The sequence below is a fragment of the Neurospora crassa genome, linkage group I (assembly GCF_000182925.2).
Source record: "Neurospora crassa OR74A linkage group I, whole genome shotgun sequence".
NCBI classification, from domain to species: domain Eukaryota; kingdom Fungi; phylum Ascomycota; class Sordariomycetes; order Sordariales; family Sordariaceae; genus Neurospora; species Neurospora crassa.
Genome location: NC_026501.1, coordinates 5,611,498 through 5,635,108, shown reverse-complemented (window position 1 = coordinate 5,635,108; position 23,611 = coordinate 5,611,498). Strand labels below are relative to the sequence as shown.

General features: G+C 50.7%; 7 protein-coding genes and 1 non-coding gene across 9 annotated transcripts; 6 read left to right on the top strand and 2 right to left on the bottom strand.

Annotated features, from left to right (window-relative positions):
• The first annotated feature begins 903 nt into the window (after positions 1-903).
• NCU08359 (cytidine deaminase) lies at positions 904-2,292 on the top strand. Its single transcript, XM_960169.2, has 3 exons — positions 904-1,632; positions 1,838-1,919; positions 2,018-2,292. The coding sequence occupies exons 1-3, from the start codon at positions 1,220-1,222 to the stop codon at positions 2,069-2,071; spliced, it is 549 nt and encodes a 182-aa protein (XP_965262.1). The 5' UTR covers positions 904-1,219; the 3' UTR covers positions 2,072-2,292.
• On the bottom strand, positions 2,256-5,400 carry NCU08360 (hypothetical protein). The gene is made up of 3 exons (XM_960170.2): positions 3,853-5,400; positions 3,408-3,798; positions 2,256-3,315 (listed from the first exon to the last, which is right to left on the bottom strand). Exons 1-3 carry the CDS (start codon positions 4,734-4,736, stop codon positions 2,584-2,586), a joined length of 2,007 nt encoding a protein of 668 aa, XP_965263.2. The 5' UTR covers positions 4,737-5,400; the 3' UTR covers positions 2,256-2,583.
• A 2,084-nt stretch (positions 5,401-7,484) lies between these two features.
• NCU08361 (short chain dehydrogenase) lies at positions 7,485-8,531 on the top strand (the record flags this gene model as incomplete). The annotated part of the gene is made up of 4 exons (XM_960171.2): positions 7,485-8,065; positions 8,140-8,247; positions 8,297-8,365; positions 8,445-8,531. Exons 1-4 carry the CDS (start codon positions 7,571-7,573, stop codon positions 8,529-8,531), a joined length of 759 nt encoding a protein of 252 aa, XP_965264.2. The 5' UTR covers positions 7,485-7,570.
• A 164-nt stretch (positions 8,532-8,695) lies between these two features.
• NCU15034 lies at positions 8,696-8,787 on the bottom strand. The gene has a single exon. It is a non-coding gene; the product is annotated as a tRNA-Glu (tRNA).
• A 2,187-nt stretch (positions 8,788-10,974) lies between these two features.
• On the top strand, positions 10,975-13,094 carry NCU08362. Of its 2 annotated transcripts, none has more exons than XM_011394893.1 (3): positions 10,975-11,374; positions 11,524-11,968; positions 12,023-13,094. In XM_011394893.1, exons 1-3 carry the CDS (start codon positions 11,307-11,309, stop codon positions 12,569-12,571), a joined length of 1,062 nt encoding a protein of 353 aa, XP_011393195.1. In that variant the 5' UTR covers positions 10,975-11,306; the 3' UTR covers positions 12,572-13,094. The 2 variants fall into 2 exon arrangements, with proteins under 2 accessions (XP_011393195.1, XP_011393194.1); XM_011394892.1 differs by having other exon boundaries at positions 10,975-11,428.
• Positions 13,095-13,233: 139 nt separating this feature from the next.
• On the top strand, positions 13,234-14,581 carry NCU08363 (MPU1p). Its single transcript, XM_960173.3, has 2 exons — positions 13,234-14,016; positions 14,112-14,581. The coding sequence occupies exons 1-2, from the start codon at positions 13,417-13,419 to the stop codon at positions 14,397-14,399; spliced, it is 888 nt and encodes a 295-aa protein (XP_965266.2). The 5' UTR covers positions 13,234-13,416; the 3' UTR covers positions 14,400-14,581.
• Positions 14,582-15,357: 776 nt separating this feature from the next.
• On the top strand, positions 15,358-18,833 carry NCU08364 (choline sulfatase). The gene is made up of 4 exons (XM_960174.2): positions 15,358-17,167; positions 17,323-17,660; positions 17,735-18,331; positions 18,395-18,833. Exons 1-4 carry the CDS (start codon positions 16,349-16,351, stop codon positions 18,525-18,527), a joined length of 1,887 nt encoding a protein of 628 aa, XP_965267.1. The 5' UTR covers positions 15,358-16,348; the 3' UTR covers positions 18,528-18,833.
• An 870-nt stretch (positions 18,834-19,703) lies between these two features.
• NCU08365 (RNA polymerase II mediator complex component Med8) lies at positions 19,704-21,918 on the top strand. The gene is made up of 2 exons (XM_960175.2): positions 19,704-20,015; positions 20,098-21,918. The coding sequence occupies exons 1-2, from the start codon at positions 19,873-19,875 to the stop codon at positions 20,789-20,791; spliced, it is 837 nt and encodes a 278-aa protein (XP_965268.1). The 5' UTR covers positions 19,704-19,872; the 3' UTR covers positions 20,792-21,918.
• The last annotated feature ends 1,693 nt before the right edge of the window (positions 21,919-23,611 follow it).

Here is a 23,611-nt window from a genome sequence, read left to right as displayed (position 1 = left end):
TTATGTCTGGACCAGACACTTGCAAACTTGCAGTTGTCGTCAGTGAAAGAACCGGTCTGCACAATCTAATGCCAGTTTGTTGATCGCAACTTAGTCCCATATTGCCTCAAACATCATGAGGACACATTGAGGTCATTAGGTATGGATGGGATATGCTTAAGAATTTGATCGGAAACGCACACATAAATTTTGACATCACATATCTGCAGTTGGGATATTTAAGCAAGCCAAGATAGTTCAGCTCTTGAATATGGAACGACACGTATTAATAGGATGAAAGGCCTAGGGAACTTGACCAGAGGTCTCGAGTTGACAAAGAGGCTAAGATTAAGACTACATCCGGTGTCGGTATTCTATCTCGATATCAACATCTCGGATAACCTCGATATCGGAAGTACAACCAATCGTCCATTCTGTCCCCAATCTTGATTTTCAAAACATTCGTCTTTAACCGGCGATTTTTTGTAAAAATCTAAAAATGCATGAAAAAAGACATATGCCACGTCCTGTTACAGAGTAATGACTGGTTGCCCATTCTTTGACCTGGACATATTCAACTATACACCGGAAGCGGTATGCCGAAATGGTGACCGACTCTTTTCTTGATAGTGACCTCATGACCCGCGGTTTTGAGTTGAGAGATAAGTCAGTTCCCACAATAGGCAAGGGACCGCCGATGTTACAGGGGCTTGCAGGGCAAAGCAAGAAGGTCTAAGAGATAAGATAACGAATAGGGCGGGGTGGCGGGGTAGCCGTCCTGCTAGCTTCCGCTCTTTCTCCGCTCTCCGGGGACCGCTGGTCGGCACGCCCCGTTGTCACCACCTACTCGCTGGTAGTCGGTCGGATGCGCTGTCTTTTGGCCGAAATCACCCCTGGGTAGGCTAAACAATGGTCTGGGGAACGGCCCGAGGTACTAAACAATGAAAGACCCGGGAGAATCTGGACGGAAAGGGGAGGAGGGATGAAAGGCGAGTTTGTACGATACACTTTTCCAGTCTTCAACTCGAGACACAATTTATGCCTACCTGTACCGACTTGGTGACGACTACAACACACAAAGTGCTCTTTCTCTCCTCAAATTCTCATTGATCAGCATCTTCCACCATCCAGCCATTCTTCTTCACACACAAAACAGAAGGCATCCCCAACCCCATAACCACTACACTTGGGTCACATTCACCACCACCATCACCACCACCATCACCAAAACAACCACACCATGGCGCCCCCAACACCACCCATCCTCAACGGCCACTCTGAAACCGTCATCGCCCAAACCTGCCAAACCTACAACCTAACCCCCTCCGAATTCGCCCAGCTGCGCGACCGCGCCGTAGCCGCCAAGGCCACCTCGTACAGTCCCTACAGCAAGTTCCGTGTCGGCGCCGTTTTGCTGTCCACCGGCAAGGTCAACGCCGCCGTCACGGGAGAGAGATCATCATCATCATCATCATCAGAGGGAACATACACGCCGGGAGCCAACGTGGAGAACGCCAGCTACCCCGTGACCACGTGCGCGGAGCGGGTGGCCTTCGGTAGGGCGATTACCGAGGGACACCGCGGGTTCAAGGCGGTGGCAGTGGCGACGGATATCAGCCCGCCTGCTAGTCCTTGTGGCATGTGTAGGCAGTTGTGAGTTCCCCTGATATCCATGCTACAGCTAGCTACGCCCTTTTCGGTGTTTCCTCTTTTTCTTTTCCTTTTTTTTTTTTTTTTTTTTTTTGTTTGTTTATTTTTTTTTCTTTCTTTCTTTCTTTCTGTTTGAAAGAGAAAAGGTGGAAGATAGATAGATATGCTTTGCTGACTGACCGGGCTTTTGCAAATTGATGCGTTATAGTATCCGCGAGTTTTGCGAATTGAGCATGCCTATTCTCATGTTTGATAAAGATGAGAATTTCAGTGTTTTGCGGCTTGAAGATGTGAGTTATTACCTTTTTCGTTCTTGCTTGTCCTTCGACCTTTGGCGTCTCGTGAGAGTTCAAAAAGGGGTTTCCTGACATTTTTTTTATATATCTAGCTTCTCCCATTGTCGTTTGGCCCTGATCAGATGGGTATTGAGGGCGCTGCTTAACTGTTTCCATATGATGGTCTCAGGGAAAGACACAGAAGGGTCTCACAATTATGTACCACTTGATCAACTTGGGTGTCAGGAACGGAGCGGAGCGGACAGTTCAGGGAGTCAGGGTCATGTAAACATAGGGGCAAAGCCCCATGTATTCTTTATCGCGCAGTTTTGAAGAGAATCATGGCATAATGAGCCCCAAAACCTGATCAACACAAATAGTATCAACCCCAGTGCCTGACGTACATTACTTCTATCCGACACGCAGTTTCGCTGTGTGGTCCTTCCAGCCTAGAGTAAGCTACTTAAGTCAGGAACTTGCCCAATTAAGAATCACGTCCGTACTATCTTAATGATTTGTCAACCCCAACAAGACAACCGCCATGCGATGAAAGAGAGAGAGAGACAACATGCAATGAATGGACCCAGGAAAAGATCCCACAAAAAAAAGAAACATGACTCCAGACAGCACCACCATACCCCAATAATCAGACTCATTTCGCCCTTTACCCTAATGCCCTTCAATATCCAAACCCATCATGTTGATGCATAGGACACCTGCCCGGGTGTCTCTCCCACCACGCACTTATACACGCTCTGTGAAACCTGCACAAACACTCCAACCTAGCCATGGCCACCCCAGGCTCAAACTCCTCCAGACAAATCGTGCACTCCGCCGAGTCCACGCAGTCTTTCTCCGTCGCCGTGTATGGAAACATGCCGGTCCGCCGTGGCGGTGCTGGTGGCAGTGATGAACTATTGGCTCCGCTACTTCCCTCTCCGTTCTCGTCAGTCACTGCTGGACGGACACTGCCATTATACGCGCTGTGCGTGGCTATGCATTGGTTTATGTGGGATTCGCGCAGAGTCTCAAAGTTGGGAAGATTGCGTGATGGAAGCTCCCTATGGCAGACCGGACACTCATCTTCCTCGGGAATGATGTGTTGTTGTTGGTGATGATGATGATGATGTTGATGGTGGCGGCTGTGTGATCGTGGAGTTGGAGGTAAACGGCGATTGACATCGGGACTGGATGATGAAGACGGTCCAGCTGAAGGTCCAGGCCGCTCACCAATATCAAGTAGAGACCGGTACCGTTGTTGAGATGTTGGCCCACGATACGGGTGAGAATGAGAAGAGGAGCCGGACTGGTAGTATACCGGCGGGGTACCAGACATAATACGGCTCTCCATTGGGGCAGTCGAGATAAATATGTTGTTAGATCCAGATGGCAACGTCGTGACGGTGGGTTGCTATGGGGCAACGCTCGTTAGGTCCCGATCTTCAAAAAAAACAGGCTGATAGGAAATAGAGAATCATGGAAATCACAGAGAGTCTCACGAACCAGAGTTACACTTCTATTTCTGAACTGTCCATCAGATGAGGGCGATGGCCCGAAATACGAGCTCCATCTGTTACTGTAGTCGGGCGAGGCGGCTTCACCACCACCGCCCTGAGATCCACCGGCGACATTGCCGTGAGACCGCGAATGGCTTGACCCCTGGGCTTGCGTTTGCGGCGGGGCCGTGTTGGGATCTGGAACACAGGGGTTGCATAACCTGACCCGTTCGCCGCCGCCGAGGACACTGAAGTCCGGGGATCGCGGGTCTCCACCCAAAAATGAGCCCGGGTATCTCGGAGCTAAACGGGGCGTGCCGGCCGGCTGTACGATATACTGGTACGGAATTGTGATTCTATGGGGCGAGCACGAATTACACACCACACGCCCGCATTTTCTGGACAGAGGTAAGTAGCTAATTTTTGATGTCAAGGCCAGTTCAACAACATACCTGCAATGATGCTTTCTAACGAATATGCTAAACTGGGTGTGGCAAATGGGACAATAAGTCACCTCGGCGTCTGGCTGCCACCGGGGCAGCACTATCTCCTCTAATACCCTGCGCTGTGCCGGAGGTGGTTGTTGAGACAGACCTCGCACCAGCCTCGGTGAAAGATCTGTAGTGGGAGTTGGTGGGCTTTCGAATACTTCGCGCAGTCTCGAAGGTACACCACCACGCGAGGGTCCAGGACTCGGCGTGGTTACCGTCCCTGATCCATACTCACCGGTATTTGTAGCATGCTGTGCAAAATATCCAAGCTGTGGCTGGCCTCTTGTTTGCACTGGGGAATCATTGAGGGCAATTAGGTTTTCGGCCGACCCCGTGAGCGGTGTTGTAGGTAAGTTCTCGGTGTTGACTGGAAATGTGCCGTCCCCCTGTTGTTCCCCCGGTACGGGAGGATGATTCGTTCCCGCCACCGTGGTTGTCTCATACCCGCCTCTTGCCGGGCTTGAAGGCAAAGGCGAAACGGGCCGAGAAGCATTCGGGCTGGACATGACTACACCTCCCTCATCCTCGCTATCGCTCAAAGGAGACACATCCCTAAGTTGTGGTTGTTCCCCGTCGGACTCATCTGGTTGATCTGAGCGTGCCCTACCTTCCTCATCACCCTGGGATTCGCCGTCCGAAAGCACTCGCTCCACCACGTGGGTAGGGCAGTCAAAGTAGTGGGAGCATTCCTGATCGTGGAAGGTCGAGTTCCGCCATTGGCATATTGGCGGCTGTGCGCTAACAGTAGGATGACGGCTTCGGGCATAGGGCGAATCGGACTCTGAATCGCTGCTATTGTTTATAACTGCGTCCCGGGAGGAACCGGGAGCATCACGGGTAGCCATAGCTGGGCAAGGGGTTGTCGCTTGGTAGTCTGTATATCGTACAGTGTTGAAAGGTGAAGAACTGGCTGTTCGGGGCTGGCTGGGAGTATTACTAGTGGTATTTGGAAAGGCAGAAAGGGCACCAGGCCCAAGTTGAATATTTGGGGCGCTTGCGGTGGTGTGAGGCGAGGCGAGATGCGAACACAAGGCTGCGGTGGGGGATCAGGAATCAACACAGAGAGCCATTCAAATGCGTTCGGTTCTGGAATGATTCTTGGATGTCCACAACCTATCGATTGGCCTTCTCGAGAGGCGAAAACGGAATTATGGGACCGAGGCGGTGACGGTGGTAGGCATGGCTGTTTTGGCAGGTAGAGAGGCGGATGGAAGGTGGTGGTGGTCAAGCCACTCCGTCGTCATTCATCAGTGGACCTAAGACGGACGGCGACGACGGCGGGGATCTCAGAAAGATGGTGCGACTGTTCACTCTAGGGAGCAAAGAACTAAGCAAGTCGCGAAGTCGACAGAAGGCGTAGTTCAAACTCCGGCTACGACACGGAACCGTCAAATCCCACAAGGAAGATGGTCCGTTTGCCGGCGGCGATTTGCAAGTGGAAAGTCGGGGTGCAGTCCCTCAGCGCGTGTGGTAGAGAGGCAAGGGACGGGAGCAAGGCGGCAGTGGAAGGATTCCGTCGCGAGCCTCTCCGCACGCCGCAGAGGTACCTTTTACACTATATACCTAGTTCGCTCTGCTCGGTTCCCCTCCCCCCCGACGATTGAATGCCTGGGTGTTTATCACCAAACCTTATCTTAACCGCCCTCCCATACCTACCTCAGGTTGGAAGGACTCGGGTGCTGTCAGCTGCTGTCAGGGGGCTCTGTCAGGTGCTGAAACCACCATTGCAGGGGGTCAGCTAACATCTCCGGTCCACTTTTGTCTTCTTGGAGCAACACCCACCTCATGACCCTCGAGAGGACTTGAGACACTGCAGCCTTTTTTCCCATCTTCCTACTAACCGAAAATATCGATTCTTCAAGGCAGCCGGCAATTTGGCTCAGATCGCTTTGTTAGTATTTCTCAAGTTTTCTTGGGGCAAGTAAAGCCCGCCATGGTTTTCCCCCTTCCTTATATCACTGCCTCTCGAACGACCTTGCAAAGAGCCAAGTAAACAAGTTCCCTATTCGGGCCTGACACAAGGCGCATTACTATCCGCTATCTTCGTCCTTACTATGATTTTTTCGTTCAATCTCTACGCAAAATTTGAGAATGATGTACTTGTTGTCGTTGGCTCGGGTCCAGGCGTCGAAAGTGGCCCAATTCCGACCGGCATCCGCCAGCAAGCGTTGGCATTTCTAGGCCATAGCCATTTGTTGAAAGATGTTTCTTGAATGGTCGATCTCGTCATGATCGAAACTGTGATTTGTAAACTTGATCACCAAGGACAAAAGACGGTTTCTGCTTTCCCGCGTTCTACGGTGTGATAAAAGCTCACTTTCAACTTGTGGTTTTTTCGTTCATCCAGTTTGAACCCGTAAGTGTCGAATAGTTTTGTATGGTGTGAGCTCGCTCATTTCCGATCGCTTCATACAGCTTCAGTCGTTCAAGTTCAAGAACATCAGCCGGTGTGGTCCTTTTCGGAAGCACTGTGATCAGAGCTGCTACGTCCTTCATCGCTTGGCCAGCTCCTTGGGCTTGGCCTATTTGTGTAAGTAATTGGACAAGGAATTGAGCATAGTCTGAACTCACTAGATGTAAAGTGGTGGCCGGCGTCTCGAAGAAGCACGATTATCCCATTTGTTAATGTTGTGATTAGGGAGGTAAGTGATCAGCAAGGCATCGTACAACGAATAAGAGATGTCTAATGTAGGGGGTGAGCTCGACCATCCTGTCCAGGCGCCTTCTCGAGGTTGACTTGCGTTTTTATATGGCACAATAACTTTGTTGGTTGAGGGGACCACGGCATGGCATTACTTCCGGTGACCGGGATGTATCCGGCACTGGCCCGAATATCCATTGTGCGGTTTCTGTGCGTTCAGGAAGGACTCCGAAAGGAGGGGGTCATCGCTCCCGTAGATCCAAGGGCAAGGGAAGTGGAAAAGGTAGTTGTCCCAGGTGATTGGAAGTAATGGCACCCGGATAAGAGATGATGCTTAGTCAATGTGCCGAGTTGGCTGAACTCGATTTCTGATACCCATAATAACTCAGATGATACCAGATATAAAGCTGGTATCTGAAGATACGGAATGTGGGAAGCCACATGTTTTTCCCGAAGACATTGGGCGATCAGGGTCGGGTCATACATACTATGTGCCGGAGTGGGGGTTCAAGTTGTGTTGCGTAGTTATACGGAATAGTAGTGGCGCCTAGGAAGAGCGGCAACCGCTCGATGGAATCATACCTCTAGGTAGTTGCGCTCTCGCTTCAAAAGGTCTAGATGTCACAAGCAAAGGCAGCTGCACAGAGTACCATCTAGGTTGTACACAGGTTGCTTGGACATGACTGGAGTTGTTAACGTTTGCGCACCAAGTGCTCCTGCAAGTTGGGATTGGGATTTGTTTCTGGCTCCAAGCTAGCACTGATTCTTGCCCGACCATCTTTCAGTGCTGCGAGGCACTTTCCGAGCTCCGTCAAGCTCGGCAGTCGTTACCGCCTTGAAAGATCCAACAATGAGGTGCTTCGTGGTGGGCCATAAGGTCGTCAAGCTTATGTCCCTCTCGTCCCAAGACTTTTCCATTTCCCAACTCCCAATGCTTGAGGTTATACGGGTTGTTGATACTTGAGCTTAGGGTGAATATCTCATCTTTATAATTTGCAGCCCCATCAACCTGTCTCCCGTCGAACTTTTCAAAGAAAAATGACCTCTCCGTTGGTTGCCCTGATAACCGCGGGCAGCGCTGGTCTCGGCGCTGCCACAGCCCGTCTCTTTGCCCGGAACGGCATCCGCCTAGTCATCAGCTACGACAGCAGCGGCCAAAGGGCCTATGAACTTGTGGAAGAACTCACGAATATCTCCCCGCTAACAGCAGCTGGCACAGATCGCCAGGACAACTACGTTGCTCTCAAGGCTGACTTGGCTGAAAAGGATCAGATCAGCCAACTTGTCGACAACACTATATGCATCATGGGCAAACTCGACATTGTCTTCTCAAATGGCACCTGGATCCGTCTCCGAGACATCAACGATCTGGATGACAACGTGAACGAGGAAGACTGGGATACGTGCTTCAACATGAACGTCAAGTCCCATCTCTGGTTGATGCACGCTGCGAAACCGTATCTGGACCAAACGGAAGGTGTCTTCATCACCACTGCTTGTTTGGCAGGTGTCAAAGTTGGCGGGAGTTCGCTTGTAAGCACTGACCTTGTTTGATGCCCGTCCCCTTGCCTAACGAAAAGTCCTTGAAGTAACATTCCCTATTGCAGGCCTACTCCGTCACCAAGGCAGCGCAAATACATTTGGCCAAGGGATTGGCACAGATTGCGGCACCCAAAATCAGAGTCAATACTGTATCTCCGGGTCTTATGCTTACGGTAAGCTGGCTCCAAACTTGGTCCCCGAAACACATGCTGATGTTCACAGGACTGTGGTCTTCAGTTTCCACCCGAAAAGCAAGAAGAAGCGAGGGAGAGATCAAAGCTTAAGCGTTGGGTAACAGTAGAGGCACGTTGTCCCTTCCCCCATCTCAACTATCACGCCTCTCTGACATGTCCTGTGACCCTCAAAATAGGATGTTGCAGAGCAGGTACTCTGTTTCGTCAAGTCCAAAAGCGTAACAGGAGTGAACGCCATTTTCGATAGAGGAATGGCACTCTGATAACAGTGGCTCATGGAAAACATCGATGGACCACACTCAGCATGCACCAAGTGCAGATGATATTCCACAAAAGGAAAGGGGGAGCAAAGGGACAGTGAAGATTCACAAGAAACCAGGAAAGAAAAGTTAAAAAGAAAAAAATTAAAAAAAAAAATAAGTTGTGACTCGGATACCGGGAGTCGAACCCGGGGCTGTTGAGAGAGCAGTCACTCCTAAGAAGTGAGAGTCAACGATGTTACCGCTACACCATACCCGATCAGGAATGGTTCCGATTTGTTGAAAGTGAGCCGAAAGCAGCAACCTATAACAGCATAATTATCTCTTTCCAAAGCATCATGTGTGCAAGTCAATTTCGATCAATGTCACATTTCTTTTGCTCTTCGAAAGTACCGAAGAACCATGGCGGTCATATTGGATGATTGCTCCATTTGACACAGACTTGATGGAGCAATACCAATAACCGGAACAACCCAATGAAGCCTGTGATCTATGCCTACCTTATCAAAACCCAGTGCCTGAGGAGTGGTGATAGGCGAAGGAGACGTAGCAGGAAGCCGCATCCCTGGATCGTGAACGTCGCCGTTGCACTTCTCGAACCAATCCCGTAATCTTGTTGTCTAGTTGGCCTCCAATGAGTACATGCCTAAGGGAGCACCGATAAGGCCCCTGATAGAGCAGAGGCCAGCTCGCCATAACTCGAAGCCGTAGGTCTCATTGAGGTGACGGCTTGAACAAGGGCGGCCTTAGAGCACGAGGGGAAGACAGATCAAGCCCATGGATCGGGCGATGAGCTGGGGGTTGTTTTCGGTGGTGAGGGTGCGATGGAAGATCTTGAGGAAATTCCAAGTAGGTAGGATTGCTTGGTGGTGATGATGGCCCAACAGCCTCTCGGTGTCGTGTGTCGGAGGCTAAGAACTTTTCGGAGAGTTCAGTGCTAGATGCCCATGGTTCATTACTCTCCTATCGGTTCCAAATATACGTCGTCTCTGGAAAGTGAAATTACCAAGAGCAGCACGAGGCCGATCAAGACATATGCAACTTGTTATATGGTCCTCCAGGTGTAGTTGATATTGATAAGTCTTGAAATGATGGCCAGCTCATGGTATTATAGATACAGTTTCAGGAAACCTTACCCAAACACAAACATGCCTCCGGGCATCATCATTGCCAAGCAAATGACTGCCAGAGTGAAGAGTTAGTAATCCTGACCATTAATCATGATATCAAGAGCTCATTCAATTGAAATTGTGTACTGACCACATGAATTGCAGTACTTGTATGCTTGAGGCCCGTGTTCTTGTCAGCCATCCGTAGCTCTGTCACAAGTGGAAAGAGAGGACAGCATTTAGACGTACAACCTAGACGGTTATTGGTTCTTTCGATAGGATTGGAATCAGTGTGATATTGCTCTTTTCAACATTACGTAACTGAACATTACTCAATATCATCGGGGAGATCGTTTCGTTATGTTGCACTCTGTGCTTTCCTTTGAGTGTCATGACTATGCAGCTTACTAGTGTGCTGATGAAACCCGAGGGACATTTTTGCGTAACATTGTTGTCGAGGCGTCTCGATTGGACCAAGCGAAGCGATCAATGGATGGACAGTACCGAGTGGTTGACCGGAGTTATAGGGTGACCATCTGAACAAGTATGCGATCTAAGTTGTTTCTCTTATACTGAGGGTACCAAGCTCGACACCGATACAAACGGTGATGTCCAAATAAACTCGAGCTGTGCACGAGAGGCAGTTCTAGAGCTTAGCGAGGATCGATACGGCTGATTAGAAATACCAAAAGCTGTTACTTGAGATGTTGAATTTACCGCCAATTTCAGGATCGCCCATCCAACTCGGGGATACTTGAGCTACTTTGGAGTTCCGGCAGGACTCGTTGGATACGTGTCTGATGTGTTGAACTTTCAGGATTAACGGAGCTAGGAGTGATCCAGCGGGAAGGTAGTAGATAAACGGGCGATATCCCCACGTAAGAAGGCTGTATCAACTGCGTATTTACGCATTGTTCGTAGGAACACTCGTCCCTCAATGGTTTTGGATTGAGGCAATGGTAATTTCAAGGCATTACATATTAGCCGGAGACTTGACAACTCTCATCTTGATTCCGAGCCAGTATCGACATTAGAAAGAAAATGGAGGTGGAGTAAAGAGTCACCGGCCGGGTCTCTGTGGGAGGTTGCAGTCAGTGGGTGATTTTGCAGTGAGAAAGGGACTGAAGCTCGGTGAGTGAAGGACTGGAATACCAAGTATGGCGGTGCACATTTGATTCATGGATTAATGTGGCTGCCTCTAGAGCTGCAGATGTGGCGGGAGCTCAGGCTGCTGCAATTGGTACTCTAGCGTACCTTGCCATTGGTCAGAAACGATGAATGTGCTCCACTAGTGTGAGTACACTGCATTTCTCCACTCGCTATGGATCGCACTAGTGTTTACATCACTCGTTATGAACCGCAACATACTATCGGCAATCTTCACGACGCGCCTCACTAACAGCAAACAGCTTCATCGGCCTGAGAAATAAGACCGGTCACATCCACCGTATTCTCGATCACGTTGATTTAAGGGTCGCTTTACTAACCACATTATATTGGGGAATTTTTTCTATTCAACTTCCGATTTGCTCGCCTCTCGACGCGCAACTCGCTCCACCTCGCGCCTTCTGGGATCAAAAATCCATCAAGTTCAACAACGTCGCTCCGTGTTTCATCACGCGCGTACACCGCTTCCAGGAATCGTAACAAAAAACAATCGTCATTCAAAATGCCTTTTCTTTCCGATGCCGAGCTCGAGGACGATGACCTAGTCCGCATTCAGAGTGACCTTTTCGAGTAAGTATATTTTCCATCGACCAGGCCCCTACAAAGTCGTACATTCCCAGTTAGGTATGGAAGCTCATGAGCCCCGCCGACCTTACCCTCTATCTACTGTGTTGTGATTCACCTCTTCACAGAACCTTGCCAGCTAACCAAGCTGCCAGTGAGTACAACGAGCCACGTCAAATCTCCGAAGATATCGCACCTAGCCAGCCTGTACCCGCCGGTGTTACCGTTGTCACTATGGATGATAAGCTTGAGCTGAACGCCCCTGTTGCTGGTATGGAGGGTGAAACAAGCAAGCGTGCCATGCCATCCCGGTCTCTCTCAGCAACGCCCGCGCAGTCTGCTTCGAAAACCCCGAAGTCAGCAAAGAGCACGAGCTCCCGCACGCCCAAGAGTTCCCTGAAAAGCACTGAGAAGAGCAGCGGGCGCAAGCGCAAGGCCGTGGAGATTGAGGAAGCCGACTCGGAGAGGGAGGAGGAAGGAAAGGATGTCACTCCTGCAAAGCGTGGTCGCAAACCCGCCGCCGCTCCTAGCGCTCGTCTTGCTGCCAAGGCTGCCAAAAAGAAGGGACCCGGTCATTCTGCATCCACTAATGGCACAGCCGTAAGTTCATAAGAATCAACCATAGCGACATGTTCATTCTAACCAGTCGAACAGAGCAAAGAGAAGCCCAAGGGCAAGGCTGGTCGCCCCAAGAAGGATGCCGCTGCTGATGTCGTTCCTAAGGGAGAATACGAGGTCGAGGCCATCGTCGACTCGATAATTAACGCCGAGACGATGGAGCACGTGTACTTTGTGAAGTGGAAGGGTTACCCGTCCAGCGAAAACACCTGGGAGCCTAAGCAGAACCTCCAAGGTGCTACTGAGCTATTGCGCAAGTTCAACGCCGATCAAAAGGCCAAAAAGTCCGAGGAGGCCTCCGAGAAGAAAGCCAAGAAGGCAAAGACCTCTCATAAGGTTCAGGAGGCGGACATGACTGACAAGGTGGATGAGAAGACGAAGGAGGCCGCGAAGGCCCCCAAGGCCAAGCCCGCTGAGAAGCAACAGGCGAAGCCCAGAGGAAGACCCGGTAGACCACCAAAGGCTAGCAAGGACGCTAAGAGCGCGAAGGAAACCAAGGCTCCTGCCAAAGCCGCCAAGAAGACGAAAGAGGTGAAGGCACCTAGGGCAGGCACACGCGTTTCGAGCAGGACGAAATCGGCCTAGGGATCATCGACACAATTCAGGGGTTGATCAGAGGTACTCCTGTTTTTGATCTCTATGCGCCAAGCGCAACCATTTGGCTAAACGTTTCTCTGCTTTGAGCACCATCGATTGGGTGCCTCGGGCATTTAACGCTTCATTCGGAGAGCGCGCGAAGGAACTTGGGATGGGCATCCGGCTGGTTGCTACTTTCACTCCATCTGTATATGTATTCGGGAATTCGTAGGCTGCTTTATGTTATTTTGACATCTTCGTTGGCACATTACGGGGATGATATTAGCGACGCCTAAATACCCGCCAAGGCATGCCCGGAGGAGGAGAACAGTCTGCTTCGGCACACGAAGAAAACAGCGGACATGGAGGAATGCTAATGGAATTTTACCCATCTTTGCTTTGAAGGCTATCTTCGTGAGAAACTCCACTATGAAGAAGTGAGGGAGTGAGGTTCATGGACGAAATGTCCAGTCTTAAGTGGAAGCTGATGCTGTGGCTCTGTGGTCAGGGTAGGTGAGGCATCTCACAAAACGTAGGTACATAGTACACTACATACTGTACTATCATACCATTGGATGCATTTGCCGCACGTGTGCGTTGCCCGCCGGCAAACCAACTCTGCCGGCACGGCACGGGCCACGGTATCGAGACCTCCGATAGTTGTCCTTTCGCGGCTTTACCTCTTGAAGTATTCTCTGGATCCGTGACTTGATTATAAACAGTCATATTTTGATACATCCCAGTTCGTTGTGGGAGCCGAAATTGCGGTCACACCAAATACTCATCATTGTGTCAATTCGTTTCCAACGATAGGTCTCGCCCCCACGCGCGTACCTTTACAAATAACCAGCAAAATGGACGCGCTTCGGTCGGCTTTGCAGCCCGTCACCCACAACCTTCCGGGTCCGATCCGGGATATCGGCCTCTCCCTCATCGGAGACTCATGTTACAAGAAGCTGATACTCGACATCGACCTCGAACACAACCCTGAATGTCTTAAGCTCGCCATCAGCAAGGCCCTCGGCATTGGCATCGTCGCTGCCTCCTCCATCGTCAAGGTGCCCCAGATCCTCAAGCTTGTCAATTCGAAATCGGCCAGCGGCGTTTCTTTCCTCTCGTATCTCCTCGAGACCAGCAGCTTGCTTACCTCGCTCGCATACAATGTTCGAAACGGATTCCCCTTCAGCACCTTTGGCGAGACGGCCCTGATCCTCGGTCAAAACGTTATCATCTCCGTGCTCGTGCTCAAATACAGCGGCAGGGCTGGCATCGCGGCCTTGTTCGTCGCCGCACTGGCAGTCGGCGTTGCTACTCTCTTCAGCGAGCAGCTTCTCAACATGCAGCAGTTGAGCTACCTCCAGGCCGGCGCTGGAGTGCTGGGTGTCGCCAGCAAGGTTCCCCAGATCTTGGCTATTTTACAGGAAGGTGGAACGGGACAGCTCAGTGCATTTGCTGTAAGGACATCCTCACCCTCAATTCCGATTACATCTCTCCTTGTGCTTCTCTTCAAGTTGCCTGCTACTGACGCTGTGTTTCTTGTTCCTCCCAGGTCTTCAACTACCTCGCCGGATCCCTCTCGCGCATCTTTACCACTCTTCAAGAGGTCGACGACAAGCTCATTTTGTACGGGTTTATTGCCGGTTTCGCGCTGAACTTGGTTCTCGCTCTGCAGATGGTATACTACTGGAACGCGCCCTCGGCCAAGGCACGGGGTAAGCAGAAGGTACCTGCGGGCCCGATTCCTGCTGCGACGTCGTCGGCTACCGCTACTGGCGCGTCCACCTCCTCCGAGCCGAGAGCGAAGAGCAAAGGTCCCACGACCCGTCGCCGCGGTTAGACGGACCAGCGTGTGTTCTCTTTTTGTCTGGGCTAGTCCGAGAGTGATATTGTGGGGGGTATTTCTAGTTACTTGCTTTTTTTGGTATATCAATATTTGGAATACATGAGCTTCCGATGAACCTTTGGTGTCAGCTGACTTTTCGTCCTGCGTACAAATGCTACACAAGAGTTAGCCAGGAGCCTTTGACAATGTGTGATACTGCGTTCACGGAGGCTGAAAGGCGTTTCAATGGTTTTAGCGTCTTCAAAGCAAACTATTGTCGTGGTCCGATAGCTTGCAGTAATCACAGACACTAGCGTTGGTTCGTCGAAAGACCGTTCCAGACTTGATCTTGGTCCTAAGTCTAGGCTTCAGAAGTGACACATGACCACGTAGCAATTGTTGAGATGGCAATGACCGTGACTGTTCAAACGTCACAAAAAAAAAAAAAAAAAAAAACCAACCAACCAAGCTGTTCAGAGGCTCTCAACCATCCTGTTGTCGAGATTCAGCCTTCCCACTCAGCTGTCAACAGAAAGACTATTCCACTCTCCAGTAAGAATGGCCGATCGCTCTAGCCCAATCGCTCTAGCCCAACCAACCTTTGGTCCTTGCAGAAACACGCTGCAACAAGATAAGGAAAAAAGAAGAAAAAGGTAAATTGTGCCCTATTTACCACGACGTGAAGAAGACAATGGAAAGATAATATAAGTGGCTTGCGTTTCGAAGTCCTTCTTCGGAACCAATTGATACCTCTTACGTATTGGCCTTAGCCTTTACTATTGTTCAGCAAATTACCCCAACCCTTATCAATGTCTTCAGCTAATATGCATATCAATATCGATGGTGAAGGGGGGAGACTCAAAGTTGCCCCTGTCAACTGAATCGTTTGCCGCTCTGACGCTCGCATAATTCATGTTCACATGCAACAAACAGGAATTATGTTGCTTCGTACAGTAGCATCTCACAACCATATCTTTGATGGACAAATCCTCACGGAGCTTTTCCCCTCGGCAAGTTCCCGGGATCTACCTGTTGAGTTTATCTTCGAGCAAGTGTTCTGGAATCAGGACAATCTCCATCACGCCTTTATGCGCCACTATTCATACTAGTAGGATCCTTTCACTTCCCTGCTCGACGGCTCCGCGGATTCACACAGATCCTCCGGCAGTTCCATCTGCATTGTATTCACGCGACCAGGGAAGTCGTTGGTTGCGCTTTATGCACTCAGGTCTGCGGCGGTCTCGGTCGCGCTATCCTGTGCCCACCCAAAATTTGCACACACTCCGCTAGTCAACTTTGGCATCTCTCTCCCCTTCTGTACCCGCCTCAAGCGCTTCTCCGTTGGGTTGTGCTCATTGTTCCGGGATGTTGATGCCGATGTCCTACACAAGTGGAACATGTCAATGCCCGTTCGCACGACAGAATCCTGGTGAGGATCAGGGTCCAGTCGGTATGCGGTGCAACCCTTCGCGGAAAGCCGGTTGTCCGTTGATGGGATAAGGGAGGGAAAAAGAGTTGCGATGATAAAATGGCGTGCAGTGCCTCGTGCAGGGCTAAAAGTGCCTTTCATCTTGTCTCTCGATTGCGCAATTGCTCGACATAAAGGCTGTGTATGCGGTTGAGCGATTGCGTGCTCAAAGCCAGCCCCGATTTTCTTACGTTCTGACGTGCTCACCTCCAAATCACATCCGCCATTGGCCTGGTCTCAGACGTCAATATCATCCACCATCTCCTCCCTCATCGGACTGGTTAATCACACCTTAAGCTCAACCCACTACCCCGGATTCTGACCCCAGGTCGGCTTCCCCAGCTTCCCTTATAAGCGGAGAGTCCGACTTCTCTCTGTTCTGCTCAAGCCTCTCTGATCGGCATCAGTCATCTCGCCCACCTCATTGAGGACTTTATCCTTCACCTCACCCCATCTCGTATTAGCCGAAACCTCCCGTTCTTGACGACAGACGACCATGCCGGCAGCTCTCAACTCTCAACCGGCTTCTCCGGAGCTTACGCCCGCAAATGGTTTCACCAATGGCAATGACCATACCAACGGCAATGGCTATATCAACGGCAATGGCTATACCAACGGCAATGGCTATACCAACGGCAATGGCTATACCAACGGCAATGGCTATACCAACGGCAATGGCTATACCAACGGCAATGGCTATACCAACGGCAACGGGATCGCTCCCGGGCAGGACAAGGAGAAGCAGCTGAACATCCTATACATCATGGCAGATCAGCTCGCCGCGCCTGTGATGAAAATCTACAACCCGGAATCCATTGTTGAGACGCCCAATATTGACGCTCTGGCCGCAAAATCCGTCCAGTTTGACTCGGCATACTGCCCGTCGCCGCTCTGCGGCCCTTCGAGGATGAGCATGATCACGGGTCAGCTCCCCATGAAGATCGGAGCGTATGACAATGCGGCCCAGATTTTGAGCGATATCCCTACTTACGCCCACTACCTCCGACGCGATGGCTACCATACGGTTTTGGCTGGAAAGATGCACTTCGTGATGGACCAGAAGCACGGGTACGAGAAGCGTCTTACCACTGACATTTATCCCGGCGACTTCGGCTGGGCAGCCAACTGGGATGCGGATATTGAGCGGCCCGAGCAAAGGCTAGAATGGTACCACAATGCGAGCTCAATCGAACAGGCTGGTCCTTGTGTTCGCAGCAACCAGCTTGATTACGACGAGGAGGTTATGTATAAGTCCACGCAGTTTCTTCATGACTACGCTCGCAGCGGAGAGCCGAGGCGCCCGTTCTGTTTGACGGTACGTACTGGGCCTTTCTTGTCATCTTCTCAGCCGAATAGGGCTGCAGATGCTGTATCTTTAGCGAGGGGGAGGAAGGGTCATGGTGTACCCATGACTGGTTGACCGACGGCGAGAAAGGAAGGTTGAACTTTGCTAACAGAATCACGCCATAGGTTTCCCTTACTCACCCTCACGATCCCTACACCATCGAAGACGAGTATTGGGATAAGTACAAGGAAGTAGAAATTGATCTCCCCAAGGTTCCCAGAATTCCGAACGAGGAGCAGGATCCCCACAGCAAGAGACTGCTTAAGGTCTGCGACTTGTGGGACAAGAACTTTACGGATGATCAGATCAAGCGCGCACGCAGGGCCTACTATGGCGCTGTCAGCTATGTTGATGACTGTGTTGGCAAGCTACTCAAGGTCTTGGAGAAGTGCAAACTTGCCGACGACACCATCATCGTCTTCAGTGGCGACCACGGAGACATGCTTGGTGAGCGCGGACTCTGGTACGTTTTGCTACTCGATCTGGATTTTGCACTTCCCCCGCGTCTGTCGCTAATCCACGTTTTCCTGACTGCAGGTACAAGATGAGCTACTTCGAGTCATCCGTTCGTGTCCCTCTTCTGATTTCTTATCCCAAAAAGTACACGCCTCATCGTGTGACCCAGAACGTGTCCACCTTGGACATTCTGCCGACCATGGTTGATTTGATCGGCAAGAAGCTGGTTCCTGGCCTGCCGATGGACGGCAAATCCCTTCTTCCGTTCCTGGAAGGACGCGACGCAGAAGGGCACGATACCGTCATCGCCGAATATACGGGCGAGGGCACCGTCAGCCCCATCATGATGATCAAACGCGGCAACTGGAAGTTCATCATCTGCCCCGCGGACGGCGTTCAGCTGTTTGATCTGGGACGGGATCCGCTTGAACTTGAGGACCTCGCCAAGGTTCTTGCGGAGCCAAAGTCAGAGATGCTCGATCCCGAGTATAGAGAGACGGCGGAAATCATTTTGAGAGGATTTGAGGCTGAGGCGAAAGTGCGATGGGACTTTGAAAGTATCACCGAGCAAGTCCTTCTCTCGCAGAGGAAACGCAGATTTGTGTGGAGCGCCTTTACGGCGAAGAACTCAGAGGGCGAGAAATGGGACTTCAATCCGCTCGAGGACGGCCGGGAGAAGTCAGTAAAACCCTTGTCACCCTCCCTCATCGCGCAATGATATACTGACACACGTAATTATAGATACATCCGCTCACATATGCCCCTCGACGAGCTTGAGCGTATGGCTCGCTTTCCGCCTGTCGACGCCAACGGCAATGAGCTACCCAAGGGGGCGCCCATCAAAGTTCACCAAGCAGGGTCCCATGAGGAGTGATAGGTTTGATGGTGCCGGAAGATAAAATGGCGTTTTAAGACATTTGATGGGCGTTCTTTTGGGATGATCAGTGGTTCACTGGTTCACGATGACAAGATAGTAGATACCCCGGCTTGGCATCAGCGACGGGGCATTAGCGACGGGCATTAGCGGACGGCAAGCAAGCATCAGCACAAAGCACTCTTCTTTTTTGTATTTTTTTGTATTTTATCATCAATAAGCGTGGAAATCGATCATACTGTAGCATTCAATTGGATATAAAACTCCTGTCATGTACCTATGAGAAGTCAACCATTATCGGTGTACTTTTCATTTTATCTCCAAGTTTAAACTCCAAGCACTGACAGTAGAGGTATGCCAATCGACCACGATCCCAACCAATTTCCGCATTTCTACACCACAAGAAATTGACTTGATTCTCGGCACATTTGTTGGATATCTGTTTTGCTTGCGGTACTTGGTGCGCCAGGTATTCGGAATTCCAGACCACGGTGTGGAAGGAATTTATCTCTACTCACGGAACACAGAAAAGTAATGACAATTTATTATTACAAAAAGACCAAGAAGGAAGCAGGAAAAAAAAGAAAGAATGGTAACTTGCGCGGTCCACGAATTGAACCGAGTCTTCACTCAGTGGTAGATACTACACTTGGACGAGCTTGCCTCCAGCGTCAGTCTTCGAACAGAGGTTTGGTTTCCGTTCTAGGGATTTGAAGTCACAAATAGAGTGATGAGAACGGCCCTGCGACTCTGCTCTGAACTAAACCGGATGGTGCCGCAAGCTTGGGATCTTTGGCGCATGTCATCTGTTGTCTTGCTCTTGCCGGTTTTGCCAAGCAAGGAAGTCTTTTCTTCCCTTTGGCTCGCTGAGGGATTCATTTTCTTCATTGGCTTTAGGTTGTAGCTCTTGTGGAGGGGGGTCAGAGGAAAGAACGGAATCGATTGATACCAAGCATCTGCCATTCATGGGATTCTAGACCCTGCCGTAACAGTAACCGCCAAGCCGGAGGAGGTCAGGGGTCGCTTTAAGTTTACACTAGTGTCCTAGTGTGCAGCTCGTGCGGCTTTCGTGTTAGCGATTGTGCAGTGGGGCTGTAGTGGGGCTACACCAAAACGTCCAACGTCACTGCAGCTTCCGTCCTGGCTGTTTGTTTGACGAAACTTTTGCCTTCTAAACGCGTCGTTCCCTTCTCTTCACAATGCAGTGAATCCCTTGCGACCCGACCTCCCGACCCCAAGGCATAAATTGTACGAGACAATAGTCACGGAGATATCCAATAGCCTTGTATTGACGAAGCGCAACATAATTTCCTCACTCTACCCCTCCAAAAACTCGTTCAACAACATGGCCGATGGCAAAGATTCCCTCCGTCTAGCTCCCGATGAATTCAAGCAGCTCGAGGTTCTCCGAAACCGATTCCATCAACTTACTCACAGTTTGAACAGCCTGTTTAATGATATCCAGCGAAGCCAGCCTCTCCCAAGTCAGTAAGTCGTTGCTCTGTCCCCCGTCCTACATCTTTCTCCCTCGAGGCTGGCGGCGTTCTTATACGGATCTGTTCTTCCACAGGGAGTCCCTCACAGCCTCAGCAGCCATTCTCCAAAAGAGTCTCGAAACTATCCAAAAGCTCGCAGACGAAAACTCCGACTTGTTCCAACGCATCGTCGTCCACCCATCGACAAACTTCCCTGGGCGCACTCAGGAACACATCCTTCTGCAACTACTCAGAAAGAAACTCGAGCCGGAAGTCGAGAGCTGGGTCGAAGATGCGCGTAGCGTAGCAAAGGCCTCTGGTTTGGACCCGAGCAAACTGGCCAGCTCCCAACAGAGGAGCAACGACTACGACGATGACGACGACGACTACCGAGACGAAGAGGAGGACGCGCCCTCGGACCCGTTCAACGAACAGTGGGCCGATATGTTTCAGGTCAGCATGGACAGCATCAGGGATTACCTCATGAACCAAGCCAACGAGCCCTATACGATCGCCGAGCGCGAGATGGGCATTGAGAATGTGCGCACCGGTCTGAAGCGATCACTTGAGGAGGAGGACAGCGAGGAAGAAGACGAGGACGAGGACGAGGACGAAGACAGATCGCTTGCTACCGCTGGGCTCGGCAACATCAATGCGGCGAATCTGTTCCATCCAGAGCATGTCCTCTGGCTTGCTTCGAGGGGCAATATGAAGGTCCCGAAGAATGTTGACCTGGAGGCCATACGCAAGAGAGAGAAACCTAGGGGGCGTCCGGCTCCCGCACAGTGAGCGAACAGGATAATCTCAAGCCAGCTCCGTGTGTGATCCGGGGAAACACCAATGGCAATCTCTGCGATCTATTGCTTCCCATGAGCTGGGAGCAATAAACCCAATGCGCGGATTACATCTAAGGGGCAATTCTTTGGCAGAAGCCTCGGCTGCTGAGCCAACCGATTTTCGATGCCTTGGACATGGAGCATGAGCTGTTTTTTAGACAGGTTTTGCTTCTGCCGTGTTCATATGCTACGATTCGCAGGTGCTATTTTCTTCTCCAGTTGGTTGGAGCATCCAAGTCCGGAAAGACAGGAAAGACACTTCCAGCACGGTGATGGCGGGTCCATGGTGTTGTTGGTTGGTAGCAACCGCCGACTCCCCCGTACCCACTGCAACAGCTCCTGCGTTTTGGTAGCCGACGATGACAGCGTTTCCTGCAGTGTGACTGTGCCCTTTGTGACCCAATCACATTTTTCAGCCGCTTGTTGCAACCCGCCTATCATATGCCGGGAGGGCGGTCTTATTGAGGATATTGTTTGGGACTGCAGCAACAAGCTGGAAGTCCCTGAGCTCCAGAACCATTTGACTGACACGTATCAATCAATAATAGACGGTACCTCGAACGAGCTTCTGAAGAGAGGTCGATATATTCAACCCACCTGACGTTGGCTTTGGTTTCCTGACTGCTACGCTGGAGAAAGTTTGGATCTAGCCGGGGAGGTTAGATTTTCACTATCGGCCGAGCTTAACTTGGGAAAACGATACGTTCTACGGTGCAAAGGGTTTACGGTAAAGTGGGTTTACCACTAGTGTGCTCGGCCTGTTAGTCTCACGATAAGCTGGCTGACACAGCGCCCACCTCCATACAGGCCAGTATCAATAGCATTTAAGATGGTGATGGCATCCGTCGCTACTCTGGCTCGACGGCATGGCCTGCTGTGTCGGTCCAACATGCACGCCACCACGCCGTATCGGGACTCGGCTTTCGGCTCTTCGTATGCTTCGAGCAGGCTCGCATGCTATTTGCGGGCCATCCCGAGCTGATAAAACCAATGGAAAGCGTGGTCAAAGGATAGAAGCTTAGTGAAAACGGTAGTCAGGATGACAATGATAATGATTGATATATTTCATCCAAACGCCGGCCTGTCGCAGGTTTAGTTGTTGATTGTTTGCGCATCTTTTCAGACGATGGTGATTGCTCTCATAAGTGGTGGTTACTGGAACTTTGAACTTGACCTTTCCTCGCTCGGTCTCCGGATCACTTTATCTTAGCTGTTACAAGAGGTGGTCTACTAGCAACTTACTCTCTATGCTTCGAAAGCTGATCACGTCCTGCTACCTAAGTAGCCACAGTCAAACAGCATGGCGCCGAGCTGTGGACTTCAATAACGCCGATAACAACCAAAACAGTAACGTCAAGAAGGCCGAAGCATGGGGAGAGCTATGTTCCGCCGCTGAAACTGGAGGGCGGGGCTTCGCGGGATGAGATTATGCATCGACTACAAAGAGAAGAATCTGATAAAGGGTTCTTTTGCGGCGCCCAACAGGGCTGAAAGGCCAGGTACAGGTGGAGATGTATATCTGGTCCGGAAGAGACTGCAGAACTATCGTGCTTCGCTCGGATCTTCCATGGTCTGGCGAGGCTAAAAATGTCAAGAAACTTGAATGGGGATATAATAAGGGGATGGGGATATATGACAGATGACGAGAAGGTTGGGTGGTGTCGGTCGTTGAAGGAGCTATTCAACTGAAGCTGTGAATGGTACCAAGAAGGAGGAAAACGGGAGGTTTAAGAAAAATCCCAGTCAAGTGCGCGCAGACTCCGTATGAGCCGTTCAAATCGGAGCGGGTGCCTGGTAAGATCTCCTATCCTATAATGGTGTGGCCGTTATATGCTAGCTTTTGAAACGAAAATTCACCTAGAAGTTGGCTTTCGGTGATGGTGGCAGTGCATTTTCGGAAATGATCCGAGATAGGTTGAAGTTACGAGAGGAAGACAGGATTGAGATAGCTCAGTGTCAGTGTGAGCGGGAGGTTACCAAGATTGTCCTACTAACAGCAAATTGCTTTGTGTACCGCCTGCTTCTGTTAAGCATGCTAACGCAAATAGCTCATTCCCCTTGCTCAGGGGGATTACCACAAACATCGCTGACCGGTTACCGCTGGTGCCACTGATCAACAATTAACAACTCGCAAAGGACCTACCGGATGGACACCACAGCTGCGTCATTCGAAGAAGAGGCACCGTTTGCTCGCGACATTTGTAACAGCGAGTTGCACGCCGGGATTTTGGTAGGTAATCAGATGTCGGCTAGAATTCAACTCGACCTGTTCTCATCACAAGATTCGAGTATCTCGGGCTGGTGACGCTTGTCAGGCCTAGAACGATGCACATTTCGGCAGATGTTTGAGTACCCGAAGCCCTGTCTCGAGCGGACCAAGCCAAGAGTCCCAAAGCAGCTCAAGGACCGACCCGGCGATTCGAACCATTGAGAAACAAGACCTTCTTCTCAAGCAAGATTTTTGAAGCCCACGCTTCCTGCCAACGACAACCCTTGCCGTCCTAATTTCTGGGGTAATAAGCTTCCGCCCAACGGGAAGCCAAGTGAATACCAAAAGCTTGTTCCTTTTTTAAACCCTGGAAAGCCCAAGGTGGCCAGCATACTGAACGAGGGGGTATAGTAGGTAATGTATCACCCGCACAAACCCAAGCATCACCTTACCGATCGGCAACCCCTGAATGATAATTTGGGACCTGACCTTCCCCAACCAGCCTCTACAACTCCCGAAACCTACCTGTTGGGGAGGGGGCTAGGTTTCCTGTCTGTTCCCCAA

Excerpts from the sequence above, each read along its gene's own strand:
- NCU08359 (XM_960169.2), top strand. The coding sequence starts at position 1,220 with ATGGCGCCCCCAACACCACCCATCCTCAACGGCCACTCTGAAACCGTC. Across the intron at positions 1,633-1,837 it reads TGTGGCATGTGTAGGCAGTT|TATCCGCGAGTTTTGCGAAT; the intron begins GTGAGTTCCCCT and ends GATGCGTTATAG. Across the intron at positions 1,920-2,017 it reads GTGTTTTGCGGCTTGAAGAT|CTTCTCCCATTGTCGTTTGG; the intron begins GTGAGTTATTAC and ends TTATATATCTAG.
- NCU08360 (XM_960170.2), bottom strand. The coding sequence starts at position 4,736 with ATGGCTACCCGTGATGCTCCCGGTTCCTCCCGGGACGCAGTTATAAAC. Across the intron at positions 3,799-3,852 it reads GTTAGAAAGCATCATTGCAG|AAAATGCGGGCGTGTGGTGT; the intron begins GTATGTTGTTGA and ends ACCTCTGTCCAG. Across the intron at positions 3,316-3,407 it reads GAAATAGAAGTGTAACTCTG|CAACCCACCGTCACGACGTT; the intron begins GTTCGTGAGACT and ends GTTGCCCCATAG.
- NCU08362 (XM_011394893.1), top strand. The coding sequence starts at position 11,307 with ATGCCTTTTCTTTCCGATGCCGAGCTCGAGGACGATGACCTAGTCCGC. Across the intron at positions 11,375-11,523 it reads ATTCAGAGTGACCTTTTCGA|TGAGTACAACGAGCCACGTC; the intron begins GTAAGTATATTT and ends CCAAGCTGCCAG. Across the intron at positions 11,969-12,022 it reads CATCCACTAATGGCACAGCC|AGCAAAGAGAAGCCCAAGGG; the intron begins GTAAGTTCATAA and ends CCAGTCGAACAG.
- NCU08363 (XM_960173.3), top strand. The coding sequence starts at position 13,417 with ATGGACGCGCTTCGGTCGGCTTTGCAGCCCGTCACCCACAACCTTCCG. Across the intron at positions 14,017-14,111 it reads GACAGCTCAGTGCATTTGCT|GTCTTCAACTACCTCGCCGG; the intron begins GTAAGGACATCC and ends TGTTCCTCCCAG.
- NCU08364 (XM_960174.2), top strand. The coding sequence starts at position 16,349 with ATGCCGGCAGCTCTCAACTCTCAACCGGCTTCTCCGGAGCTTACGCCC. Across the intron at positions 17,168-17,322 it reads GGCGCCCGTTCTGTTTGACG|GTTTCCCTTACTCACCCTCA; the intron begins GTACGTACTGGG and ends ATCACGCCATAG. Across the intron at positions 17,661-17,734 it reads CTTGGTGAGCGCGGACTCTG|GTACAAGATGAGCTACTTCG; the intron begins GTACGTTTTGCT and ends TCCTGACTGCAG.
- NCU08365 (XM_960175.2), top strand. The coding sequence starts at position 19,873 with ATGGCCGATGGCAAAGATTCCCTCCGTCTAGCTCCCGATGAATTCAAG. Across the intron at positions 20,016-20,097 it reads AGCCAGCCTCTCCCAAGTCA|GGAGTCCCTCACAGCCTCAG; the intron begins GTAAGTCGTTGC and ends GTTCTTCCACAG.